Genomic DNA, 23,282 nt, shown 5'->3' on the forward strand with positions numbered 1-23,282 from the left:
GGTAAAAGTCAAATTCTTTAGAAAAATCGTATTCTGGAGAAAAAAAATCTTATTCTAAATAAAAACTAAATTTCTGAAAAAATTTGGAAAAAAGTCAAATTATCAAACAAAATCCAATTCTCAAAAAATAGTCAAATTCTCAAAAATAGTCAAATTCTCCAACTAAAGTCAGATTCCTAAAAAAATGTAATTCTCCAAAAAATTGTGAAATTCTCCAAAAAAATCAAATTCTGAGAAAAAGTCGAAAATCTGCGGAAAAAAAGTCAGATTCTTCAAACAAGTCAAATTCTCAAAAAATAGTCAAATTCTAAACAAAGGTCAAACCAGAAAAATAAATTTAATTTGTTGATTGAGGCCTGCCCTCCTACCTGAGTCCCTGTGTGCCCACGGCCCCGTACCACAGCGCCCCCAGAGCCAGGTACAAGTGCAGCACCACGGCACTACAGGTGACCCTCTGACCCCGAGAGAACCTGCTGTGAGCGGGGCGTTCCCATAGCGACAGCCACAGGTGATGCTCCACCATCCCAAACACCAGCTGGGAGGAAAACACCCGACGAAACTGAGACAGCTCCTCTGGACCTGAGAGGACGAACAAGCATTTGTTTATTTACCGAGGAGAGCGCAGATTCATAGAAATTACTGCATATTAAAAAAAGCATATTAATTCAGTTCAAAGCTCACATGAGGCCAGAACCTCCTTCTCCACGGATCCGTTCTTCTGGTTCTCCACAGAGAGCCAGTCCTCCAGCAGGAAGAAGAACATGTGGTCAGTCTGAGGGTCCCAGACCACCACTTGCTCCACAAACCAGGACGGGTCCAGACCTGAAGTCACACACACAGAGAAACTCTCTGGTCTCCTATCATATATTTCTCAGATATAAATATATAAAAAACATGTCTATGAAGTGTTTTGCTCAAAATACCAAACAGATCGTGCATTTTAGACTTCCCTCATATCCCTCTGCTTCAGCCCTGTTAGAGAATTGCTGATTCTGGGTCTAAAGCTTTAAAAATGTATACCCAGAAACTCAGCTAAATGCTGCCGTGATTAAACGCCATGTTCTAAACCACATCAAGGATTATTTCTGAAACAGTATGGAGCTCAATGCTTTTTCTCTCTCAGGTTTATCACGAGGTGAGTTACTTTTTATTTCCTGCTTCTTTACACATGCTCTCTCCAGTACAGGTTAGCTCTGAGTGTGAGCGATGCTAATGTAAACAAAGATCATATTACGTCCAAAACGTGTCGTGCATTGTTTCTGATAGCAACGTCTCTGATAGGGCCGTGAGTGTAAAGCCCACCCACATTTCAGATATGACGTCAAATCGGCAGCAAATCTGGATCAGCTCCGTTGTAGCCCTGTATTAGAGATTTGGGTACGGAGGGTTTTATTTTCTGACGCTGCGTGAGTTCCCTGACACACCGGGGACACATCTTTATTTATAAAAGCCATACAAAAAGTTCCACCTACATGTGTGTCAGTCACACACATAGAAAAACCAAAAAAAAGGTTTTGCAAAAAATGTGCAAAAAACTGAAAAACAATATTCAACTCTTTTATCAAAAGGATATTTTTTGCAAACTCCACCTACCTGTGTTATCGTGCCAGATGCGGATCTTCCAGACTTCCCCCAGGCTCTCGTCTGTCTCCAGGTGAAACTGATCGAGGCCTCCTCTCTGAAACGCTCCGTCGCTCCGCAGGTGGCGAGCGCCGCTCTTACTCACTCCGTACAGGCTGATGCCAACGTGTGCAGTGGTGCCTGATGGGTAAAATACAGTATTCAATATTTTTTAAATATATAGTTATCTGTGTAGTTATTCTTAATTTATTAATTTAAAAAAAATAATGATTCATTTATTATTTTATTATGTGTTTGAGTACACACATACTGAACATTCACATTACATTTTAAGTAAATCTTTCAAATGTGAAAACATGTTAGTCCCCTCTAACCTGCCCCTCTCCTTCGGCCGGTCTTCACCAGCACTCGGTACTGATGGAGGCCCGGTCGTCCACACAGAGGAACCCGGCTCAGCCTGGTTCTCTCCAGGTGGTCCAGTTTGTGAGCGATGAGCCCCAGCAGCAGGTGGATCAGAACCAGAACCGCACAAACCATCCCGACCAGAAGGTTACGCACTGGACCCCCCGGCTGAGGAGAGACAAGAGAGAGATGAAGGAGCCTGATGCAGACTTCCCTTTATTTACTTTCCCTTTCATTTTTGTTTTCATTTTCTCTCTTTGTGAATGAACTCAACATTTGCCATGCTTAGCACAAACAAAAAATTGCACAAATATGACAGTTTTAAAAAGAAAATGCACGAGTATAATGCAGCATCTTAAAGGTGGGGTAGGTAATTTTGGAGAAACCAGCTCGAGTGCGCTAGAATTTGAAAATACAGAGCCCCTCCTCCAACACACAGGAACGCGCACATGACCAATGAGGGCACGAGATAAGTTTGTGCACAGATGGAAGGCTGACAGTCAGGTAGGCCATCCAGTTACTTTAGCCGGCTCAGATGATTGGTCGTGCTTTTTACAGCGCCACGGCTTCCAGAAATGATATTTTGTTATGTATTTTATTGTCAAAGCATTTCATGCATGTATGCATTGCTATCGGGATGTTAAGAGCATTCCATGGAATATAACAACAAGGGTTCCTGAAATAAATTGCATACCCCACCTTTAATGTCATGTCAATGCCACTGTCGTCCATTCAGGAAAAGTCTGGCATTACCAAGACTGTAGTTGGGCAGCTCACTCATTCTTTTCAAACTGTATTTTTGTTATTAAAACGACAGGAAGCTGGGTGTTTTTTCTAATTAATACACAATAAAGCCAGTTTCTTAATGGATAACATTTGCAGAAACTCTTTCTGGAGGGAACTTAGGGATTTTAGCCTTCGCAGACCATTTACATGCACAAAATCCTACAGGAAAGGGAAGAAATCGCTCCGGTGTAATGCTTTGTGTCTCACGTACCGGCGGCAGCAGCACCACGGCCCCGGGATGGAGGAACATGCTGGCCCCGAACATGGTGAGGTGCTGGGTGAGGCAGTGGGCGCTCTGCAGGGTGCTGCCCTCCAGAGGCTGCAGACCCTCACTGCTCCAACGCCTCTGCTGCACGCTGTAGTACTGACACACTGCGCTGAACACACACATCGACACACACACGGACCACCGGAGCCCAGAGACGAGGACAGGTGGACGGAGAGAGGCTGGTCCGTCCGGTTCAGACTGTTGGAGGAAGATAATTCATGTTAGGTAATTAGCTAGAGGAGCAACTGACAGGTGAGGAGTTTACGGTACATTATCGCAAAAACAGTGCTCATACTTGCACGTGGCAAAGTAGTAGCCTAGTAGGCTATTGAATGAATAAAATGCACAGTATTTTCCTCAGTTCACATATAGCGCCTTTTTCTGAGCGATAGCATATTTAAAAATAGTTTTCAATGTGGAGTTGCACCCAGAGTCCTTTTCTGAGAGCACCGCTATTCTTTTGCAACTGATCTGAAGGGTTTTAGTTGACATTTTACGGTTGATTAAAGTGAAAAAACTATGACAAACACAAATAAAAAAGTAGCACAAATAGATAATAAAAGACAAGGGGGCTAAGCTAGTCCGTCTTATAAAAGCGTTTGATAAGATGCCGAGTTATTATTACGAGAAATGTCTTTGATGAAACACTTGGAGGGGGTATTATTAAAGCCTCTCTGCCAGAAGAACACAGCGATACAGGAAAGACCAGCGACTCACAGTGGAGACAGGAAGATGGTTTCCTCCATGAAAGGGGTCGCATCAGACAGATTTAGAGCCCACTCCCTCACCAGGGAATCCCAGGATGCATTAGTCCCTGGCACTGCAGAGCTCACTTCTATCCGGACATGTCCCAGACTCACTGGAGTAGCTCCTGAATATGCATAATGCAGTTAGAGAACAGCCTTTGGGATTCATAATTCATGCACTAACTCACAGATATACAGTAGGGGTAATTAATATTTATTTAGGTGCTGCTTGACCGACTTTAAAATAAAGTTCAGTGTCTTGATTTATAGACTTCCTTAAAATGTCGTGTGTACATCAACTGTCTAGATATTCAGGAAAAGTCTTGCATTACTAAGACTTGGGGAGCCCACTCAAAATGTTCAAACTGTATTATTATAACGTTATTGAAATGACAGCAGGCTGGGTCTTTTTCCTAATTAATACAAAATAAAGCCAGTTTTTTGTATGGATAATTTTGGCAGAAACTCAGGCGTTTTATAATTTACAGACCATTTACATGCACACAAATCTATAGAAATCACTACAGGAAAGGCGAAAAATTCAAAAAGGCACAATAGGGTCTCTTTAAGATCTGTAAAAAGACTGGTTAGATCCAGTGAAAGGTAAATATTGTTCTGTACCTGAGTCCAGGCTGAAGTTGAAGGAGATGTATGACCCTGCGTTTTCATCCAGTCCGTCCACAGCCTTGACTGTAAAGTTTAACATCCCTTCAGATGGCAACATCACCGTAAGACAAGTCCCATTCCCTGCTCCACCCCCATCATCCTGCCCAATATGGTGTTTGTTGGGCAGGGTGACCCGTATGGCCTGATCAGGGTCCAAATCCTGTATGGTGATTGGTTGGCCTTGAGGTGTAGTGAGCTCCATTGCAACCAGAGAGGTGGAAATCGGAGGATCGGCTGCAGTCAGGAACGGATTTGATCCAATATCTGCGTCAAACAGAACTTGAACTATCTCAGTCTTCTGGTTCTGCAGGTGATCAGTAAGAGAGGAGGGGATGAGAAATTGACATTTATGAGAAGGTATGATCTGGTGTTGGTTGGACTTTTGAGTGCAGAGGAGTTCAGAGGGGTCTCCATGGAAAGAAACTGTGTTGATGTAGTCGTTGGAGAGCAAAAGAGGCGCCTTGTCATTCATTTGGGCGTGCATCAGGGAGCGCATCAGGGCCCCTGCATGATTTAGCGCTAAGAGGACATTAGAGGACGCTAAATGAAGAGTGTCGTGGTGAGAACTGGAAGCTCTGATAGATACAGCCGCCAAGGTGCTACCTGGAAACAAAGAGAACACAACACTATATTTGATTTGTTCATTTAACCCTTGTGTTGTGTTCGAAAGCTGTTTCCGGTCATGGTGTTCGCATGAAGTCCAAAACGCTCAAAGATAATGACTATCATGCAATATTGTTTTAACTACATCATCACTAACTTATTATGCATTCACAACCTCAACCTCCTGTGGTCATTTTTTTATTTATGGCCCCAAAACACATATCTTTAAGTAGGAAATGGATTGAATGAACTCATTATATTCCCTATAGTAAACACAGTGGATAATATGGACTAATATTAGAATACAATTTCCCCCCAAAACCTTTTTACAACTTTATATTATTAACTATAGTTCCAATAAAAAAAACTAGAGGGTAGTTATTAGGGTTGTAGTACTCGAGACCGGACTTTTTAATGGTCTTGGTCTTGTCTCGGAATCGACTGCATTTGGTCTCGGTCTTGTCTCGGCCTCGGACCTATAGGTCACGAGATTTGATGTCAAGGCCGGTCGAGACCGTTCTTATTATACATCCATGGTCGAGACCACGGCTACTGCTGGGGATGTGATTGGATGTAAACCGCCCTGTTTAAACAATTCAACCAGTAACGTGACTTCACGTGACTCTGAATCTTTGCCCTCATGCGCCGCAATGTTTGTAAACAAGGGACTGGTCTATACCGGCTGCTACCCCCCCACCTGTCGCCACCCCCTTCACACACTCAAACGCTCTCGCAGTGAAGATGTCGCAAAATTCATCAATCATTACATTTGGCTACACAAGCTACACAAATTGGCGTGTGTGTGTGTGTGTGTGTGTGTGTGTGTGTGTGTGTGTGTGTGTGTGTGTGTGTGTGTGTGTGTGTGTGTGTGTGTGTGTGTGTGTGTGTGTGTGTGTGTGTGTGTGTGTGTGTGTGTGTGTGTGTGTGTGTGTGTGTGTGTGTGTGTGTGTGTGTGTGTGTGTGTGTGCGTGCGTGCGCGTGTGTGGGGGTGTATGTGCGTGTGTGGGTGTGTGTGTGTGTGTGTGTGTGTGTATGTGTATGTTAAAGGGTTTTCCTTCATCCTGTGTGTGTTTGTCTTCAACAGTGGTTCCTGGTTTGTTTGTTTTTTGCTTAGACCTATATACCGTAAAATGTATATTATGATGTTATATATTATGTTCTTACTATGTTACTGTTTTTATATGAAAAGGATAACTTTTTGAATAAATATCTAACAAGTGACATGTAATATAATGAAGTTGAATTTATATCTTATGTGTGTCTTTTTATGATGATGTGGATCTTTCAGATCAAATTGACTCTGGTATCTTACACATGGTATTGTAAGTCTATCATGAAGTGTTGGATTCACAGTAGTCTTGACTTGGTCTCGAACTTGGTCTTGGTCTTGACTCGGTCTCGCCCTCTTAAAGTCTTGGTCTTGACTTGGTCTCGCCCTCTTAAAGTCTTGGTCTTGACTTGGTCTCGCCCTCTTAAAGTCTTTGTCTTGACTTGGTCTTGACTCGGTCTCGCCCTTGGTCTCGCCCTCTTAAAGTCTTGGTCTTGACTTGGTCTCGACCTCTTAAAGTCTTGGTCTTGACTTGGTCTCGCCCTCTGAAAGTCTTGGTCTTGACTTGGTCTTGACTCGGTCTCGCCCTTGGTCTTGACTTGGTCTCGACCTCTTAAAGTCTTGGTCTTGACTCGGTCTCGCCCTATTAAAGTCTTGGTCTTGACTTGGTCTTGACTCGGTCTCGCCCTTGGTCTTGGTCTTGGTCTCGCCCTTTTAAAGTCTTGGTCTTGACTTGGTCTTGACTTGGTCTCGCCCTCTTAAAGTCTTGGTATTGACTTGGTCTCGCCCTCTTAAAGTCTTGGTCTTGACTTGGTCTTGCTACTCTCCGGTCTCAGTAATGTCTTGGTCTCGGATAAGGTGGTCTCGACTACAACATTAGTAGTTATTATATCATTTGAACTTGAAACGGGTCATGGGAGACCCGAACACAACATAAGGGTTAACCATGAGATTATGAGTGATCCATGCATGAGATACTTTTTGAAAAGCACCTATGATGTTGAGGATGTTCCTCCCTGTTTCCACCGCTGACAACACACCAGGACTCATCTGCTCCTCCATGACATGGATCATCTTCCCAACAGCTTCCAGAACCTTCTCTTGGCACTTTTCACTCACAAGTTCACTTGGGACAGCCTTCAGAAAACAGAAATAGACGTGTCTTTTGTTATTTTTATGCTTAAAATGTTGAAAAAGAAGGAATAATCTGTACGATGTTAAGCTGTTGTGTGAAATATCTTTATGTCTTTTTGGTCTCTTCTCCTCCTTTCTGTGTTTGCAAAGAATACAGTTGGCACTACACATATTTTCTAAATATTTGGGACTGTGAATGATAGGGAAACAAACAGTGGTTACTTACAGTAGACAGTGACAGAGCTGAGCTGATCTGATCTACATTCAGCATGGAGCTCACCGGGAGAGACGCCAGGACTCGGGTCACATTTTCCCGAATCTCCCTTCTGTCCAACAACGTCACGGCAGTCTGTCCAGCATCCATCTGTGGACAGATTGGGTGAGACTCATCATTAGTTTAAAGGTAATCTATCATGCTAAATCCCCTTCTTCATGTCTCTTCTACATCAACATGTGTCCCCTCTTCTTCATGTCTCTTCTACATCAACATGTGTCCCCTCTTCTTCATGTCTCTTCGACATCAACATGTGTCCCCTCTTCTCCATGTCTCTTCTACATCAACATGTGTCCCCTCTTCTCCATGTCTCTTCTACATCAACATGTGTCCCCTCTTCTTCATGTCTCTTCGACATCAACATGTGTCCCCTCTTCTCCATGTCTCTTCTACATCAACATGTGTCCCCTCTTCTCCATGTCTCTTCTACATCAACATGTGTCCCCTCTTCTTCATGTCTCTTCGACATCAACATGTGTCCCCTCTTCTCCATGTCTCTTCTACATCAACATGTGTCCCCTCTTCTTCACGTCTCTTCTACATCAACATGTGTCCCCTCTTCTTCATTTCTCTTCTACATCAACATGTGTCCCCTCTTCCTCATGTCTCTTCTACATCAACATGTGTCCCCTCTTCTTCATGTCTCTTCTACATCAACATGTGTCCCCTCTTCCTCATGTCTCTTCTACATCAACATGTGTCCCCTCTTCTCCATGTCTCTTCTACATCAACATGTGTCCCCTCTTCTTCATGTCTCTTCTACATCAACATGTGTCCCCTCTTCCTCATGTCTCTTCTACATCAACATGTGTCCCCTCTTCTTCATGTCTCTTCTACATCAACATGTGTCCCCTCTTCTTCATGTCTCTTCTACATCAACATGTGTCCCCTCTTCTCCATGTCTCTTTTACATCAACATGTGTCCCCTCTTCTTCATGTCTCTTCTACATCAACATGTGTCCCCTCTTCTCCATGTCTCTTCTACATCAACATGTGTCCCCTCTTCTTCATGTCTCTTCTACATCAACATGTGTCCCCTCTTCTCCATGTCTCTTCTACATCAACATGTGTCCCCTCTTCTTCATGTCTCTTCTACATCAACATGTGTCCCCTCTTCTTCATGTCTCTTCTACATCAACATGTGTCCCCTCTTCTTCATGTCTCTTCTACATCAACATGTGTCCCCTCTGTGGAAAGAGACTCTGAAAGTTTCAGGAACAAAGATTCTCTCTCTTTTTGATCCATTTCTATAAAAACCTGTCTGAAAATGAGCCGATCAGATTTTGGCCACTTGATGATGTCATAACGATGTTTTCAACCACAATTGAGTTCTTTTTAACCAAATGTCTCTCAGAGGGGCTTGGGGAGGGGCTCCTTATTTTCATCTAAAGTAACAGACAGAGGATCAGCACTTTGGAAACAGGGCTGAAACAGAGGGGATTATGGGTAATGCTGCAATGATCTGTTTGGTGTTTCAGCCAATCAGAGACAGGCTCTGGATATATCTGAGACCTGTGATATATGGATGAAAAACAGTATAATAGGAGACCTTTAATCATAGTCAGCTGCCATTTCATGCACTTGCAAATGGGACCTGATTGAGCTGGCTGGTGAGGGCGATGGAATAAGGGATGATCTCTTGAGGGTTTCCTTGTTGGACTAAAGCCCAAAGCTCTGTCTGGCTCTTGTTTCTCAGCCACTGATTGGCAACTGCGTCCTTTGGAGGAGTTTCAACTGTCAGCATTCTGTAGAAAAGAGGAGACAGAGACTGAGTTTCACAAAAACCCACATTCGGCATAATCTGTAAACAACTTAAATATTGTTTCTAAATGTAGATTGACAATTCGAGTATAGGGACAGGTGTGGCACATGACAAGTTGTGATACATGTTATGCTTCGGCTGCATTAGTTCCTGGTTACCTGTTCAGAGCAATGACTTTTGCCCCCAGATGGTCTTCTACCAGCAAAGTAACTGAGATAACTGATGTGCTTCTTCCTTGCCCAGGACTTCCCATTGGAACCAGACTGCCATATGCTGAACGCGTACCCCTAGGAAAATAAATTAAGAAATAAAAGACAAAAGAGCTTAAGTTGTTCGGGTCAAAATACATTTGATAGCAGAATCTGGCAATGGGACTTTATTTGTGTCTGTTTGTAGTCAGGTAGTTTTGATCAATCGTGCTTGAGCCTGATTTTGATGGATGCAGGTAAAACTTTAGAGAAGGAATAAAATGCGGCTAAAATGCAATCTTGGATCCATCGGATATCGTCTGACGATGATTTAAATCTCTATTAGCTCGGCCTACATTCTACTTGGGAAACAAACCAATGGTGGACATTATGTCTCTCTATGGGATCCTCATTCTCATTGTTGTTAATCGAGCTTTCAACAATGACTGGTGCATGGAGGAGGACGTCTTTGTTGGATGTCCATTATCAGTTTTCCTGGATATCTGATGGCTTCACTCGTGACATTGGACAGGAAGCAAATTCAAACCTTACCTCTTAATGCTATTTCTAATGTGTAGGTTAAAGGTCACCTATTATGAAAAATACACTTCTTCATGTCTCTTCTACATCAACATGTGTCCCCTCTTCTTCATGTCTCTTCTACATCAACATGTGTCCCCTCTTCTTCATGTCTCTTCTACATCAACATGTGTCCCCTCTTCTTCATGTCTCTTCTACATCAACATGTGTCCCCTCTTCTCCATGTCTCTTCTACATCATCATGTGTCCCCTCTTCTTCATGTCTCTTCTACATCAACATGTGTCCCCTCTTCTTCATGTCTCTTCTACATCAACATGTGTCCTCTCTTCTCCATGTCTCTTCTACATCAACATGTGTCCCCTCTTCTTCATGTCTCTTCTACATCAACATGTGTCCCCTCTGTGTAAAGAGACTCTGAAAGTTTCAGGAACAAAGATTCTCTCTCTTTTTGATCCATTTCTATAAAAACCTGTCTGAAAATGAGCTGATCAGATTTTGGCCACTTTATGATGTCATAACGATGTTTGTCTTGCGTAACCATTAGCCAATCAGCAGCCAAGGTAACCCCCCTCCTAGAGCACCATTGAGTTCTTTGTAACCAAATCTCTCTGAGAGGGGCGTGGGGAGGGGCTCCTTATTTTCATCTAAAGTGACAGACAGAGAATCAGCACTTTTGAAACAGGGCCAAAACAGAGGGGATTATGGGTAATGCTGCAATGATCTGTTTGGTGTTTGGAGCCAAACACTTCAGAGACATGTTTTGTATATATCTGAGACCTATAACCTATTGATGAAAACAGTATAATAGGGGACCTTTAAGATCACACGTCATGGTCTATAAATAGCTGTTAGTTGAGGTCTGTATTTACCTGTACAGAGTGAGTAAGGGGCACACCGGGCCATTGGGATGACATGGTGCAACTTGGAAGGTGTAAATCAGCTGAGAGGTCCCGCTTTCATCATCTTGCCACCCTGCCAAAAGACAACAGATGTTAGCAAATCCCGTTCAGTTTGATGGATAAATCACTTTCTCTAAACTGCAGGATTTCCTCATTCAGAGTTGAAACACTTCCACTCAGTGTTACCTGAGCAGTTGTAGGTGACCACCGTCTCCAGCAGACGTATATCTGACTCTGGGCTGAGTTCACAGAGGCCTCCATGAGGGGGATTGTTAGGGTGGATCGTCAGACTGGCGCTACCCCAACGCCCTCTGCCAGGCTGGGACACATTGAGAGTGAAGGTGTAACTCTGTCCTGGTTGTAGGACACCTGAACGCACCACCAGGTTAGGAGAGTGTCTGCCTGTAGATGTGGAGACCTCGTTAAGGTCAAGGGTCACGCCAGTCTGGTCCTCAGCTCTCCACTTGTACTGTGAGAAAACGCTTCAGGATGAATGTCTTGTGACTGTCAGAATAATTCTTGGATGCCATCAATAAACCTTAGCACTGTTCATTTGACCATTTAATTAAGTATTGCTAAGATGACATGAAGATTAAACCAATGAAAGTTGGAAACCAATGTCAAATTACAAACAAATTCCTTAAACACAAGATAATTCAAAAGATAATGAATAAAGCAGAGACTACAGCAAAGGGAGAACAGTGTTCACTACCATTGCCGTTCCATGAACTCTTTTGCAAATGAATATTCCAAACATTTTTACTTTAAGATAAAGTTTCTTAGTTGAAAGTGGGAAGTTATTGTCCGATTCATTACCTGAGCTCGATCGTCACACTGTCCACATTGTCCTGACAGTACAGTGGGGGTGGTATAGCTTATTTGGTGAGGGGAGGACAGAAGAGAGCAGGACACACAATCCACAATCACAGGAAACACAGGAGCTTCACTCGTAGTCACCTGTGGATTAGACATGGAGGGAAGAAGAGTATTCTTTGGCTAAATTCATTGGTTTGTCTACCGTAACTTCCAAGATTGTCTCCCAAACTATTTATTTGTAAGAGCATGCTTTTGTGTTAAGATAGAGGGACATGTGGGGTTATACTCACCGTCTGGTTGAAGGAGACAGGACTCCTTCCTGCTTTGTGTACAGTCAGGGTGAACACGTAGACTGTGCCTGAGTGCAACTGAGTGCCAAGCACTGTCATGTTACTGCTGTTAGTCGTCTTAGGCTGCTTTGCAAAATGAGACTCGGTTGAGTTCTGAAAATACAAACACGTGGGTCTTAGTATCACTTATATAGACTGTTTTTCAAATATGTATTCTATTATGTTATCTTATTCATCCTTAGGAGGATAGTACCTAATGTATTCTTCATAAAGACAACTAGGAAGATTGAGGTCACTGTAAAGTTCCCCTATTATACTGTTTTTCATCAATATATTACAGGTCTCAGATATATACAAACATGTCTCTGAAGTGTTCGCCTCGAAATACCAAACAGATCATTGCAGCATTACCCATAATCCCCTCTGTTTCAGCCCTGTTTCCAACTTGCTGATTCTCTGTCTGTTACTTTAGATGAAAATAAGGAGCCCCTCCCCACGCCCCTCTGAGAGACATTTGGTTACAAAGAACTCAATGGTGCGCTAGGAGGAGATTCAGGTGATAAGGTGGGGGGGGGGGGGGGGTTACCTTGGTTGCTGATTGGCTAAGGGTTACTCAAGCCAAAACATCGTTATGACATCATAAAGTGGCCAAAATCTGATCAGCTCATTTTCCACAGAGGGGACACATGTTGATGTAGAAGAGACATGAAGAAGAGGTGACACACGTTGATGTAGAAGAGACATGGAGAAGAGGGGACACATGTTGATGTAGAAGAGACATGGAGAAGAGGGGACACATGTTGATGTAGAAGAGACATGAAGAAGAGGGGACACATGTTGATGTAGAAGAGACATGAAGAAGAGGGGACACATGTTGATGTAGAAGGGACATGAAGAAGAGGGGACACATGTTGATGTAGAAGAGACATGAAGAAGAGGGGACACATGTTGATGTAGAAGAGACATGAAGAAGAGGGGACACATGTTGATGTAGAAGGGACATGAAGAAGAGGGGACACATGTTGATGTAGAAGAGACATGAAGAAGAGGGGACACATGTTGATGTAGAAGAGACATGAAGAAGAGGGGACACATGTTGATGTAGAAGAGACATGGAGAAGAGGGGAAACATGTTGATGTAGAAGAGACATGAAGAAGAGGGGACACATGTTGATGTAGAAGAGACATGAAGAAGAGGGGACACATGTTGATGTAGAAGAGACATGAAGAAGAGGGGACACATGTTGATGTAGAAGAGACATGAGGAAGAGGGGGACACATGTTGATGTAAAAGAGACATGGAGAAGAGGGGACACATGTTGATGTAGAAGAGACATGAAGAAGTGGATTTTGCACAATGGGTGACCTTTAACACAAAAAAGGTTTTTACCACAGTCATGGAGGTCCATTGGTATTGCAGTGTATCCTCCACTCCTGGCGGTTCGTCAGGGTCTTCAGACTCAGATCCGTCCAGGACGAGATCACTGAGGCTGGGCCACAGTCTGTGTGATCCTCCCTTGATAACAGCGACCAGCGCTGAGTGGACTACTGTAACGCTGATATTTCGTTGGACAAGTAAAGGCGTTCCTTGGAGAGAAACGGTGAACACCAAGCAATACTGTCCCAAATCCAGAGTATGCTTTGGGAGTAAGAGAAAGGGTGACGATGCATCTACCTGGCTTCCAAGAACGACTTTGTTCCCAGTGAAATTGTTACAATCTGACTCATTAAGTATCTCCCATAGGTACGCAGCTTTGTAAGCAGAGCAGTTAATGTCCACGATAGCTTCAAAAAAACTCATTCTAGACCTGAAGATAGTCAAATGGCTCTGGATAAGAGAAACTTGAGGGCTTGAACAAAGGAGCTCCTCCACTTGTATGTGTAGCTGTCTAGATACATGGCTGACACTGTTGAACACTTTGACCACAACCATGTATTTCCCACGGATATAATAAGTATGATTGACTGTGCTTAAGACTGTTGCCAACGTCTCATTGGAGTCTCCAAAGTCCCAGAGGTATCTTGGATTGCTCCGTCCATTCATCTGTGCAGAAAACTTGACAGCATGTCCAACAAATAATCTTTCTGAATGACAGACAAGCGTCACCTTCTTAACAGCCCACTGAACGGTGGCAGTATCATTTACCTTCTTTGAGCAGACTCCATTGGTAGCAAGCACGCTAACAGACAGTAAACCACTTTCTGCAGGAGTAAAGATCACTTCCTGTCCTGTGAACATGGTAGGCTCAGACTCCAATGAATTAAATACCCAGGTATAGTTTACAGGAAGTTCACTTTGAACTTCTGCCCTGAACCTGGTTCCTTTCAGAGCCTCGAAAGCATCAGAACAACAGTTCACAAGTCTCAGACCTTGAATATGCTCAGTGACCAGAATGCTTGAAGACTCCTCAGAACTGCTGACATGGTTCCAACCTTTCACCGTTACTAGATGTTTCCCTGCAGGAAGGCTCGATGTGGTGAACCGCCCCTCAAGAACGCTCTGACTACGAATCCAGTCCTTGTTTTGAAAGGTTATAGCAAAGCTGACATTGCTTCCTTTGGAGATTGTTGGAATAACAGTAACTTGTTCCTCCGTGCAGAAAGAAGACTCGGAAATGTTCAACGTTAGACCCTCGATTGCATCCTGGACTGTGACACTGTGTGAAACCATCTCCCAGTTGATCCCATTGGAGACATTCAAAGACACCTGATAGATGCCTTCATATGGAAACGTGTAGATGAAGGTCTGATCGAAAGCATTATAAAGATTAGCACCTTTTACTTCCCAGTTCCAGTGCAGATCACTTCCCTTCCGAATAATCCCATAGAGTTGAATAGCAGAACTTGTGGGGGCATAAAACGGATGCGTCTTTCCTTCAATCTTAAAATCCACTTCTTGGATTCCCTCCTGTATATTCAACTCTTTGGTGACATTGCATTGGCTGAGGACATTTTGAACCAACACTCTAACAAGACGATGACCAACAGTTGTAAAAGTGTGGAGAAGGAAGGATGCATGTGTTTGCAAAGGTGAGACACCAGACATCATATACCATAGGTACTCCAAATCTGAACCGGTAACCACAGATACAGAGATATTCACTACTTTCCCTAATGCCACGATATTTGATTGTGTTGTAATGTGCGCACCTGTAACACGCTGTACTGCCAACAAAGAAACAACACTGGTGGCCTCACCCAACTTGTTAGAAGCTCTTAACTGAACTGAAATCCCTCCAGGAGATTCAGCTAGCATCTGAAAAAGCTCTTCATCACCAGTCAATGTATGGTTTATTCCGCTTTGTGTAGCGAGCCATTGATAAGAGACATTGGATCCCTTGGTGATCGAGGCAATAAACACTAGTTCCTCTTGGGTTGGTACGTATTTAACATTTATCAGGTTCTGACATTCAATCTGAAGACCCTCTATTCTTTCAAAGACCTCAACTACAATAGCTGCTTCCTTTCTACTCACCAAGTTCTGTGCTATAACTCGGACTTGATACACTCCTGGTTTCAGGAAAGCAAATCTAAACTGATCGGTCCCCTGTATGTTTGAGGATATACCGTCTACAGTCCAGTAGTAAATGGTGCTACTGATTGCACTGCTAATTGCTGAGATGAGTGTTTCTTCTCCAACTGCGGCATAAGGCTGGTTGGTGTGAAGAGAAAGGTCCGAAATAGCATTTAAAACATTGACTTGAAGGGTCACAGAATCACGGCTAACGGCGTTAAATGCTGTGGCGGTGACTGTAAACTGACCTGTTGTGGTAAAGACATGTGACACGTTTTGGTTTTGCTCCACAGGAGATCCATCTCCAAAGTCCCACAGCACGGACACATTGCTACCAGTGCAAGAAGCAAGCCAAAATGATGCTAACGTGTTGACTGTCAGTGTGATACTTTCACTATCATGCCCCACAGACAGGTCACTTACAGGGTGTTGAACGGTGATACTAGCTCTGGCTGTTTTGTTGCTAACACTGTTACTTGCTGTCACTAAAACCACTTCCACACCTTCATCCCTAAAGATGAAACACTTTTGAGCATTTTCTGTCACAGCAATGAGGCTAGAGGAGCTGTTGAACCACTTCAATTGGTAACCTCTCATCTGTACAGGTAAAACTAACACCTTGAAGCATACCTCTTCCCCTACTGCCACTACTTCCTTTGATGGCTGCACTGATACGTTGGTTATTCGCGATTCGATACAGATACTCGTATTATAGGATACTGATGTAACAGAACTCAACACAGTCAGACTAATATGACAAATCCCATGGTTTAGGAAGGTGTGCATGGCTGTAGATTGCCCCGTTACTACAATCAGAGACGAACCATCTTGAAACAGCCAATGGAAAGTCAGATTTGATATGTTCCCATTCACCAAAGCAGTGAACTGTTTTTCGTTTCCACTCATGACACATGTTGTAGGGAGAACTCCACTAACAGCCAACGTATAGACCTCCACACTGATGGACTGATGAGCTTTGCTGACAGTATTCGAGACAGTTACATCTACCGTATAGTTTCCTGGTAATACATAGACATGGGAGATGGAGCTATCTGAAATGTTGCGCTGAAAGGATCCATCGCCAAAGTCAAAATCCCACGTTAGATTACTACCAGTCGTCACTGTAGCTCGGAAATCCGTAGCTACGTTTAGTTCACTGGGTCCATTGTAGCTGACTGTTAATCCAGAGATTTTCTCCAGAGCTTCCACCATTATCCAGGAGGTCAGGACTGTCAGGGTGTTGTTGGCACACACTGTGACGTTGTAAATCCCTGCAGGAATAAAACTGTGGTTGACTTTATGGTGGATGCTTTGGAGAGATTCAGAGCTATCGCCAAAGTCCCATGTGTAGACCACAGCGTAGGTGGAGGGCTCCACTGTAGCTTCAAGAATAAGAGTTTGATTGACGAGAGGTACAGGAACGTTGGAGGAAATAAGGAGGTGATTTAATTGAGGGCGAACCCTTATTTTCTTGGAGGCGTCAGTGTGGTCATATTGGTTGGAGACTTGGACGTGAAGTGTGTAGTCATCTGCACAAAGAGACATAATAAGTACAAAGCACAGTTTTCAGAACCAGTGTCAATCTTCGACCAAAATAAGGACATTATTATATCTAGAATTGATTTGAAGGAGACATGAAAATAACATTTAGGTTGTGATTCTATCTTCCCAAGGAATGTACGTAGGGCTAGGCCTGTCGCGATAATCGATAAATTGACTTATCGTACGATAAATAATAATGGACTCGATAACTTTTCTGAGCTCGATAAATTGCCGTTTACATAAAGATGTGACCAGCATTTTAGCCTGGAGCGCTGTGGCTGCAAGGCGCGCTGTGAGGGGCGGGCTCCGCGTGCACGTGCAGCAGTGTAGCAGCCAAATTAATAATATAGCATCAAGCGGGAGACAACGTGTGACTTACTCGCGGGGAATTTAAAATGAAATGGAATTGGTTACAAAACCTAACGACACATCTCGATTCTCCGGTGTGGCAGTATTTTGGATTCAAACCAAATCAACGAGGCGAACCTACGGACTTGAATCAGCCGGGCGGTGAGTCGCATTGGTTTAAAAAAGGTAGCGACAAAAGCAGGCAATACCACGCATTTTAAACCACCTAAAACACAACCACCCCATTCCGTTTTTCCAGCTGGGAGCAAACACGGCAGCTGGAGATGGAGAGCCCCGCCCGACAATGCAAACATGTTGGTGTTCCTTGCTCGAAAACTTAGAAAAACAGATTTGGATATGGCCTGTTGAGGCATCTGGGTCTTTGACAGTGGACTGTACACTTGACTGTTGTTTTAAGGAGTTTTTTTTTGCTTGTGAGACAATGTGTGCTCATATTTATTTATTTATTTATTTATATATATATATATATGAGAGAGAGAGCTCTGTTTTCCAGCCTGACTCTATTTAATTTATTGTTTTGGTTGTGTGTGATTTCATTTATTTATTATAATTTAATTAATTAGTTTTATTTATTAATTTATATATTTTAATATTATTTCACATTTCATTTGCAATGTTGAATGTTCAATAAAAAGTTATGTTTGAAAGGATGTACTTGAATTATTATCATATATTATCATTATTTCTAAAATGGTCTTAAAACAGTGCCGACAATATTATCGTTTATCGCAATAATTTCCAGAAAAATGTATCGTCCAACACAATAAATTATCGTGATAGGCCTACGTAGGGTCATTATCTATTATCCAATTTCCTTTTGCTCTGCTTTGATCTCCATCAACTTTTTATGGGAGTTTTCAGGCTCTATGGCTGCTAAAGGCTCCTCTATCTCCTTGAGGTAGACACAAAGTTCTTTAGACGCTTCCTTTTACTCAGCAGGGAGAAAACAGTGGGTTTATCAAACATCTTGATGTATACCAGATGCCTACTTGTCGGGGCTGGGATAATAAGTGGTGAGAATGAAGCACATGGTTATGTTTCAGACTGTAAAACCTCTCAAACAAAAACCATCACTACAATCAACCCCCTCTTAAAATGACACATAATCATTTGACAGTTGTGTGTGTGTTTACCTGGGATGGGATAGGTATAGTTCACAGAGTCCTGGACGTACACTTGTTTATCTCCTCTCTCCATGAGCCCCTCCATGGACTGGCATGGAGCAGATTGTGTGTGGATCATCTCGCTACTGCCATCCCCAAAATCCCATCTACAGGACAAACACCAAATGAAACGATTTAAGGCTATCTGTTCAAAAAATCTCACCGGTCACCAAGTTTCAATCTCAGGATCCACGTATTTCTGATCCTCTCCAGAATGGAAGTAGTCATCACATACAGAGCATCAACTAGTTCCTGAACAGTGTCCTTCACATGCTGATATCCAAGAGAGGGAGTTCCACAGTCACAAGATGGAGGAATAGAAAGCAGTATTCAATGTTTACTTCAGATTAGCTCCACGTCAGAAATGATCATGCTTGTCATATGTCTCTCTCCATAGAGGCTGAATCATCATGTTAATCACATAGCTATCATATGCCTCAAACAGTCCTGATGCTCTTCTAGGTAATCACACATCCTGTCATGTTCACAGCTACAGTTGGGATACCTTTGTTATCATGTTACTCTCATGTTGGAAGAGGACATTCAGTATTTTCCCAACACTATCCAATGTTTTTCTCATAGGATATCTGAGGGTACGAAATGCAATGCTTTACCTGAAGGTAACCGGCAGGGAGATGTCCACTTTGACCCTGAGAGTGTAGAGGTGTGTAGCATCCACACCTATGATCTCCCTGACCAATAGGAACTGTGGATCAGACAGTGGGCTCATTTCATCAGCAGTCAGGAGGGTTTGTTGGCTCTGGGAGCTCACAGGGTTGGAAGCTGTCACCTAGAAACAGATCTCGTAAGATAATGTATAGAATGATCACAAATATACAATCAAAGAGACAACTGAATGATCTTACCCTGAGCTTATACTCGGCAGGTTTCTTGAACACAACGCTGTACAATTCTCCTTCATGGGCAAAGTTCTCCAGGTAGTCAATCACCCATGTGAATTTCACTGAGGAACCACTCTCCACTTTGGCTGTAAATGACTACAATGTAAAAAACATATGGAAGATACAAATGTCAAATACATTTTTCCAAGGATTGATCCTCTGGGGAAAAGGAACTTCAGTTGTAATGCGTGTAATTTCAGTCTACACCAAAGTATTGGACCGACCATCAATCGTTTCTGTCTTTAGAGCAACACAATAACATATGGAAGATACAAATGTCAAATACATTTTTCCAAGGATTAATCCTGGGGAAAATAATCGTCTATACAAAGTTTCAGTTGTAATGCGTCTATGGTCTTCAGATACTTCAGTCCACACCAAAGTATTGGACCGACCATCAATCGTTACTATCTTTAGAGCAACTTAATAACTGTTCACTTAATAAAACAATATTTGGTCAAATGAGCAGAATGTGTTTGTTGAAAGTATACGTTTTGTCCTCTCACCTGTGGTGTGTCTACGATCATCCTCCGGCATCCATGCGGCTCAACACTTAGCCCTGTGACTTCCTCATAGCTGCAAACCCTCACACTCACACTCTGAGAGCTTTCTGCGTCCATCACACTGATGTTCAGCGTTTCAAACCCAACTGTGGGCGATATCATGGTCACAGAGGAGAACCAGGCATCATGGGACTGTCTCTTACATCCATCCCAGGATTGAGCCACCTCTTTGGGGCAAGATGATAGGAAGGGAACCCCCGTCTGGAGAACTGGGGCTGACCATGTGCTACTTGCTTTCTCGCCAAACAGGACCTTGACCACAATGAGTGTCGGGACGTTTATTTGGACGTGAATCTGGTTATTTGCATCTGGCACAGGGTGGATGACGTCAAGCCTAAATTTAGATCCAAGACTCGGAGTAGGACCAGTTGTGAAGGCCTGGTTGTTTAAGGCTGTGGTTGTCTCTCTTTCAGTGAAGCCAGGGTTATCTTCGTGCTCGGTTCCTCTGTGAAGATTGTCCACGTACATCATCCTTAGATCACACACCACCCCGTCCACCCACTGGCCTCCATGGGGAAGGGAAGTGAGGCCTCCCTCCCTCCAGCCCCCCCACTCCTCCCTCCTCCTCAGGGACATGTAGCTTTGGCGCCAGGGGGACTTTAGAGAGGCGTCACTGTTCACGCAGTGTAAGAAAGTCGCAGAGTCACGAGTGTGTTGAACAGCCACGATATCATCGGGGTACACCATGATCGCTCGATCTGGAAGAATCAGCTGTTGTGGGGAAAGAAAAACAGGGAAATCTGTGAGAAATTAGTTTTTTTTTAAATCTATATTGTGTTGAAACGACAACATAAAGACATATTTTTGTAGGTAATTCATGAAGTTAACATCACCCGGTTAACCTTGACATGAAAAAAAAAACGTTGGGTCTTAGGACCCCTGCAGCACTCATTGGCAGCAGTTCAACGTACACTTATAGTTGTCAGTTCAGAGCTCGGGTTAACCCTCAGAGGCAGGTCGGCCACCAGGTGGTAGAAAGGCGGTATTGCAGTGTATCTGGGAGGTAAAACGAAGCCTCGGGCTTCTGTTTCAGAGTCGTATGGGCTGCAGGGACTAGTGGTGGGCATGCAGACCTCCAGCAGGTGGCACCAGTACTGACCTGTGCTGCAGCCCCCTGTCGTGTTGCACAGCGGGACGGCTGAGCAGCAGCTGAACGGATTAAAGAGAGTGCTGCAACCTGAGGAGAAGAGAGGAGATTAATACCTTCAGGCAGAGATGGCAAAAGTACACACACCCTTTACTCAAGTAGAAGTACAGATACTTGTGTTTAAAAATACTCTGGTAAAAGTAGAAGTACTGACTAAACTTCTTTACTCAAGTAAAAGTAAAGAGGGCTTGAAATGTACTTCAGTAAAAAGTACCCACAACTAGCAGCCGTTTTAAAGAGTACCTGACCTCCCTTTATATTAATAGAACAATAATGTCATTGTTAGCTAATGAATGTTTCCATGGTGACCAACGGCAACATGACAACGTTTTCATTGGTCCCTCTTCTTTAGAGAAGACCAGGAAATGATGGATACACGGATCGTGTTCAAATCAATAGGCACGCAATGACTCTAAATAATAATGATCACGCCACCAAACACACATTCAGACTAAAGGAACCAGCCTGTTTGGAAAATGAGAGAAGTAGAAAGTACAGGTATTTGGGTTCAACATGTAAGAAGTAGAAAGTACAGGTATTTGGGTTCAACATGTAAGAAGTAGAAAGTACAGGTATTTGAGTTCAACATGTAAGAAGTAGAAAGTACAGGTATTTGTGTTCAACATGTAAGAAGTAGAAAGTACAGGTATTTGTGTTCAACATGTAAGAAGTAGAAAGTACAGGTATTTGGGTTCAACATGTAAGAAGTAGAAAGTACAGGTATTTGTGTTCAACATGTGAGAAGTAGAAAGTTCAGGTATTTGTGTTCAAAATCTAAGAAGTCAAAGCAAAAAGTTGTCAGAAAAAGAAGTAGTGGAGTAAAGTACTGATACCAGAACAATTTAAGTACAGTTACAAAGTCTTTGTACTCCACTACTTCCCACCTCTGCTGAGGATCAGACAGGTGATAATCTCCTGTCTGCTCGACCCTGTAGGAGATTATCACCTGCAGGGTCGAGCAGACATGAGATTTCTGTTAATCTGTTGTACTCAAGCTCCCAGGAAGTGCTCCGGACTCTGAGGAAAATATTCATAGTGGCCAAACGGCGGTACTACAACTTCTGTATCAGTCCGTGACGTCACTGGGCCCAGAAAGGCCCATTGACTAACATTGGGAAAGAGACGTCTGTAAATCAGCGGATATATTTTTTTTTTACTGAATAAACTACCCAGCACGAACACTTTCATCCACATTTATTTTCTCTCTCGATTCATTCTACTGAGCTGAGAGCAAGAGATCGGGGGCAGGGCTTAATGAAAGGAGGCGGGGCTTAAGCGGAAACTCAACTGCGCTCTATGAGTTACATGCGGGTACTTCTACTCTGATAGCAAAGCATGATGGGTAATCTTTGACGTTTTGCTCTCGAAAATGTCAGGCCATTTTGTCCTCATGCGCCAATGAGCAGCTCTCATAGGAAAGAACGAGACACCGCCTCCGACGCTGTATCCAGTTCCTATTAAACATCCATGGTCGTACTGTACCTGGAGGAACCAGATGGTGGTTGGGGTTGCAGTACGGTCGGAGGATCTGGACACGAGACAGAGAGGAGTCAGGACTGGGTTGGACCACCAGCTCTACTGAGACCAGCTGACCTGCATGACTGAACCACAGACCTGGGAACAGCTGCATCTGTGGGGTCAGAGGAGCAACAGATTATCAACCAGGAACACAAACTGTGGATAAAAACCTTTAATTTATACGTTTTTAAACACAATTGGAGCTGAAGTGCAGAGCTTTTGTTCTGCCTAGATCATAGTGATGGCATGGTGGCTGTGGATGCTCAAGATAAAGAAGAAAATCGTACATAGAAACAGTATATATTTAAAACATTTGCAAGGGATGACTTTAAGAGAGCGCTCCTGACACCACAACTCAGGATAACTGTGATATACAAAGAGATGTTCCTGCATTTTGTGAAATTGCTTGACTAGAACTTGAATTGAACAAACGCTCTTTGATACGTTAAAGTCCTGAAGTCCTGTTTAAAAAAAAGATATATTCAATTGGATGGTGCTTGCTAGCTATTTTTTAAATTGCACTCGAGCGCAACATGAAGGCTATAGGTTCAAGTGGTATA

The 23,282-nt window shown here is 43.1% G+C and overlaps 1 protein-coding gene across 1 annotated transcript in view; it reads right to left on the reverse strand.

Annotated features, from left to right (window-relative positions):
* The window catches only part of LOC307024376 (polycystin-1-like), a 38,092-nt gene that overhangs the window by 11,716 nt on the left and 3,094 nt on the right, over positions 1 to 23,282 (reverse strand). The window contains 23 exon segments of the mRNA XM_079658441.1: positions 369 to 579; positions 682 to 822; positions 1,594 to 1,761; positions 1,956 to 2,151; positions 2,981 to 3,168; positions 3,171 to 3,235; positions 3,755 to 3,908; positions 4,405 to 5,052; positions 7,093 to 7,237; positions 7,461 to 7,598; positions 9,103 to 9,253; positions 9,429 to 9,557; positions 10,869 to 10,971; positions 11,085 to 11,367; positions 11,715 to 11,855; positions 12,005 to 12,157; positions 13,395 to 17,047; positions 18,563 to 18,699; positions 19,207 to 19,382; positions 19,459 to 19,590; positions 20,001 to 20,768; positions 20,969 to 21,234; positions 22,687 to 22,834. Of these exon segments, the coding sequence (XP_079514567.1) occupies positions 369 to 579; positions 682 to 822; positions 1,594 to 1,761; positions 1,956 to 2,151; positions 2,981 to 3,168; positions 3,171 to 3,235; positions 3,755 to 3,908; positions 4,405 to 5,052; positions 7,093 to 7,237; positions 7,461 to 7,598; positions 9,103 to 9,253; positions 9,429 to 9,557; positions 10,869 to 10,971; positions 11,085 to 11,367; positions 11,715 to 11,855; positions 12,005 to 12,157; positions 13,395 to 17,047; positions 18,563 to 18,699; positions 19,207 to 19,382; positions 19,459 to 19,590; positions 20,001 to 20,768; positions 20,969 to 21,234; positions 22,687 to 22,834 (8,294 nt within the window).

Source organism: Notothenia rossii (genome assembly GCF_949606895.1).
Source record: "Notothenia rossii genome assembly, chromosome: 11".
Lineage (NCBI taxonomy): Eukaryota > Metazoa > Chordata > Actinopteri > Perciformes > Nototheniidae > Notothenia > Notothenia rossii.